Below are 4,316 nucleotides of genomic sequence, written 5' to 3'. Positions count from 1 at the left end.
TTTAATGGAAGTCTTCTTTGACACATCTGTCTGTACTTCCGTCTGCGACAAACAAGGGGTGCCCATGGAGCCATGGACATGGGTATTTCTTTTAGGAAATTAGTAGTGTTCCTAAATCTCAGAAGAAATTAATCGCCATGGTTGTTCTTGTTGATAAGGAGTCCAACCATTGTTGTTTGGAGTTTGGATCAATCACTAAAAAAAGCAATTAACGAATGATAAATTATGCACATGAAGTAATAAGGTACTGGGTATATATCATATATGCAAATAAAAATCGAACTACTGATCATACAAAACTTCTGCACTTAATTTGTTCATGATCATTTCACCATTAAAGCTCCAAAAAGAATTGTAAAAGGAAAACAAAGAAAAACCCAAGAATCAGACCAATTAAGTTCATTTGCCCATTTTGGTGAGTTGAAGAGGTGCAGGTGGAGAAATAGTTCTTCTTTTCCAGAGATTAATTTCTTTATTTGGCTCCGAAGCCACTCTTCCACCACCTATCATTATGGGTGCAGAGTGGGGGACGATAACCTCATCTTCTCCATCACTCTCTTCCATCTCCTCGTCGTCGGGATCCAAATCCAACGACTCATTCTCCCTCCAGTCGAAATTGGCGAACGCATTGCGGCCGCTGGCAAACCGCTTCATCTGGCCCAGAGAAGGTGCTCTGTCTGCAACTTCTGGCTTCTTGTCAACAGAAACAACAGTTCTCTTACCTGTTCTTACACCGTGAAATATACTACGGATCGTCGAAGATGGCTTCTTTTTTGTGTCTCGAGGTGGCAACACCGATACATGTCTGGAGTCTTGGGGAGGTGGAGCTACACGCTTAGATTTGGATCTGCACATCTTCTTCTTGTTCTTGATCTGGCCGATGCATGAAACCTTGGGCGAAGTGGGCTCCTGTGAGTCGAAGTTGCCATTCTTCGATTTGGTTCGAGCTTCGACTGGAATTATGGAAACTATTGGACCTGAGAAACCTTTGCCGATATTGGATTTGAACTTGCTTGAATTCTCTGACCTCTTGTCGCGGCCGGGGCTGAAGGGTGGGTTTTGAAAGATAACCGCGGTGGCTTTTGGTAGGAAGGATAAGAGCCTGCTCATTGATTTCTTCGCTGGTTTCTCCATTATTATCGAATTACAACCAATTAAATCGCCCTTAGCTTGTTTTTCTTGTATGAGCTCTCTCTTTCTTTCTCTCTCTCTCTTGCTGGTTTATGAACGAAAGTTGAAATTTGATGATTGAGAAGGATGAAGGATGAATGAAGGACTCTAGCTAAAAATATAAATGGGTTGTGAGTCTTGTGACGTTGTGTTGTGGATATTTGTCAAGAGATGTGAGATAAGCTTGAGTGATGATAGGGATTAAGATTTATGTATGAAGAAATAGAAAAGGATGGATTGGTCAAAGGAATGACCAAACAACCAACCATGCATTTTTGGCTCAGACCCAAACCACTATAATTTTACATTTTGAGGCTGCTAAATACCACCCTAATGTTGATTTTATTTCATTTCCCATTTTAATTTTCAAAGCATGATTTTAGAGGCAAAACTGACTAGTATGTGAGATATAATTTTGCACTTGACAAGTTCAGTTTGGAAGGAGCACATGTAGATTGAAAAACCCTGTATTTTGTATTATTTTGTGTATATTTGTATTTATATCCTTTCCAAACTGAGCCTAATGTTTTAGGAGCTGATGTTTTACATAAAAAAAAAAGTTGTTTTAGGACTTGATATGATTCTAATTAATTAACTGATAAGACTCAGTTTAGGAGTACAAATACATACAAAATAATATAAAATGTAAAGTTTTGCATTCTACATATTTGTATTTATACTCCTTCAAATATGTACAGAGTACAAATTAATACATATAAAATAAGGCTCAGTTTAGAAAGAATATAAATACAAATATGTACAGTGAAAATACATACAAAATAAATGGTTTTGCACTCTACATATTTGTATTTATACTCTTTTCAAACTGAGCCTAATATTTTGTATTATTTTATATGTATTTGCGTTATACATATTTGCATTTATACTCTTACCAAACTGAGCCTAAGTGATTACTTATATTTTAGTTAATCTGCCAAATGCTTGGAAAAAAAAGTTATTTTCAGTGCACATTATCTCCATGACCCAATTGTTGAAAGTAAAGATTAGAATATGGATAAGATTCAATAAAATCTGAATCACTTGCATCCGTATCCCAATGAATTTATATTGGGTTCAGGTTTAATTCGATTTTATTTTATTTTTTAATGCAAAAAAATAAAAAGTTAATTACTTTTCAACTCTTATATATAATAAATTAATGTAAATATAATATATTGAATTTATTATATATATAAATTCATATATAATATAATATATAAAAATATATTTTTTATAACTTCAAATATAAATGTGTACAATTTATATATTAAAACCAATAAGTATTATAATTTAATCAGATGGAAATGCAATCTGATTATTAATCAAATGCAAATTGCAAAATCTAAATCTAATCTGATTACATAAACATATCATCTGAATCCAATATAATCAGTTATGACTAAGGATTTGTGGGTATCATTGATAGGCCTGCCCATAATGATATACCGCTAAGCTACTAATCAAGGTAAATTGGAAAGGAAAATGATCAAAGTTGTAGTTTAGAGTGTGTTTGGTTCCGTAAGCGTTTATTGAAAAAAACACGTCACATAGGCGTTGGCATTTATTGCAAATGATACAAAATGAAACAACTATTTGGTTTCACCATTTATCAAATAAATGGTAGAAAACTGAAAAGTTTTGATTTTTGTGCATGGAGCATTTGAGTAAACGTCAAATTCTTGTTTCCCCCAATGCCCCGGCGCTTCTTGAAACGATGTGGCATATTTTAATAGGTATTAATCAAAGGTGGAAAGTAAAAAACGTTTAAAGTGAAACCCAACCAAATAATAAAAACAGAAAACATAAATGCCCACTAAACCAAACACATGCTTAATTACAACATGCAATCCAAACCAAAGGTGACTTCACTAATCTAATAACAAACAAGGGTGAACCTCTCTTGCAACCGCCTCATTAACCCCTTGAACAAAAAGAAGAAAAAAAAATAGGAAAAGGAAAATTTTGAATACAACCACCCAACAGTAATCATCCTGAAGCTCAATTTTTCCCCCTTGCTTTCATTAAATTAAAAGATGAAGTGTTCTAAGTTGTAAAACCCCTTCTCACCTTATTTCCTATTACAAACGTAGGTGCAGGTTATTGAGGGGGAATAGGGGTTATGGTCTCCTTTTTGTCTTTCTTCTGGTGATTAAAGTAAATTCCCAGAACATATGATAATGAAATCTCATTAAAGGGACAAAGGGACAAGGGGACATGCCAAAGGCAATCGTCCTCTACTACTACTGCTGCCGCCTCCGCTGAGATGAGGATCATAAGAGTCTGAGACTGTGAGAGACTGAGCGACTGAGAGGGGGAGTAAGTGAAGTTAGAGCAGAGATTTTAGAGACAGACGACATGAGAAGGCGTACGGCGGGCGCTCTGTATGTGTCATTGGCAGTTTGACACACGCACTGTCGAGTGTCGAGTGTCGAGTGTCGAGTGTCGAGTGTCGAGTGTCGAGGTCTCCAACTCCACTGGAGTCGTACTTGTCCCCTCCTGGCTACTGGCCGCTGGCCTGCTGCAATAACAATAGCCAATAGCCACTATGCCGAGCGCCAGTGATGCAGAGTTGTTCTGCTGTCAACTGCTTCATTAATCAGACCTGACATGCAGCACACAAATACATGACTCCCGTCTTTAGGTCAAAAAATTCCTTTTTTTTTTCTCTTCTTGCAGTGAAACTTGTTGGGGTTTCAAACTTATAATTCTTTCAGAGAACCCAAAAAAAAACAGCTTACAAAGACCCCCTAATTATCTCTATACTTTTCATTTGTTCCATTCTGTTCAGCTTTATTGAACAAATAGGATAAAACTTGCATGAATAAGTAAGGAGATAATGGGTCCCTTGCTTTGCCCCATTTTCCAGAGAAAAGAATTCCTTCATTATCCCATTAATCTTTATAGAGAATCTTGGTGTCGTGATGCAATATTCTACCATTTTGCACCATTTCTCCTCAAATCAAATCCCATTTCCTTCATTGTTTCGGGTATATTGACATGTCAATTTTAAGGAAGGAAAACCCATCCTTTCCCCCTTTTTTCTGCTTTTTTCATCTTATTTACAATCTCCTGAGCCAAAATATTATCAAGCCTTTGTCTTCCTTTCATAAATGCTGCTTGATTTGGAGCAATTACATTGTCCAGTA

At 36.1% G+C, this 4,316-nt stretch overlaps 1 protein-coding gene across 1 annotated transcript; it reads right to left on the bottom strand.

The window, feature by feature from the left end:
- Positions 1-237: 237 nt before the first annotated feature.
- On the bottom strand, positions 238-1,390 carry LOC104604311 (uncharacterized protein At1g76070). The gene has a single exon (XM_010268606.3). It carries the CDS (start codon positions 1,132-1,134, stop codon positions 400-402), a length of 735 nt encoding a protein of 244 aa, XP_010266908.1. The 5' UTR covers positions 1,135-1,390; the 3' UTR covers positions 238-399.
- Positions 1,391-4,316: the final 2,926 nt, after the last annotated feature.

The sequence above is a fragment of the Nelumbo nucifera genome, chromosome 6 (assembly GCF_055504915.1).
Source record: "Nelumbo nucifera cultivar China Antique chromosome 6, China Antique-T2T, whole genome shotgun sequence".
NCBI classification, from domain to species: Eukaryota; Viridiplantae; Streptophyta; class Magnoliopsida; order Proteales; family Nelumbonaceae; genus Nelumbo; species Nelumbo nucifera.
The sequence above is the reverse complement of the archived record's forward strand: the minus strand, read 5'-3'. Positions and strand labels throughout refer to the sequence as shown.

Coding starts and splice junctions, on each gene's coding strand:
- LOC104604311 (XM_010268606.3), bottom strand. CDS start 1,134: ATGGAGAAACCAGCGAAGAAATCAATGAGCAGGCTCTTATCCTTCCTA.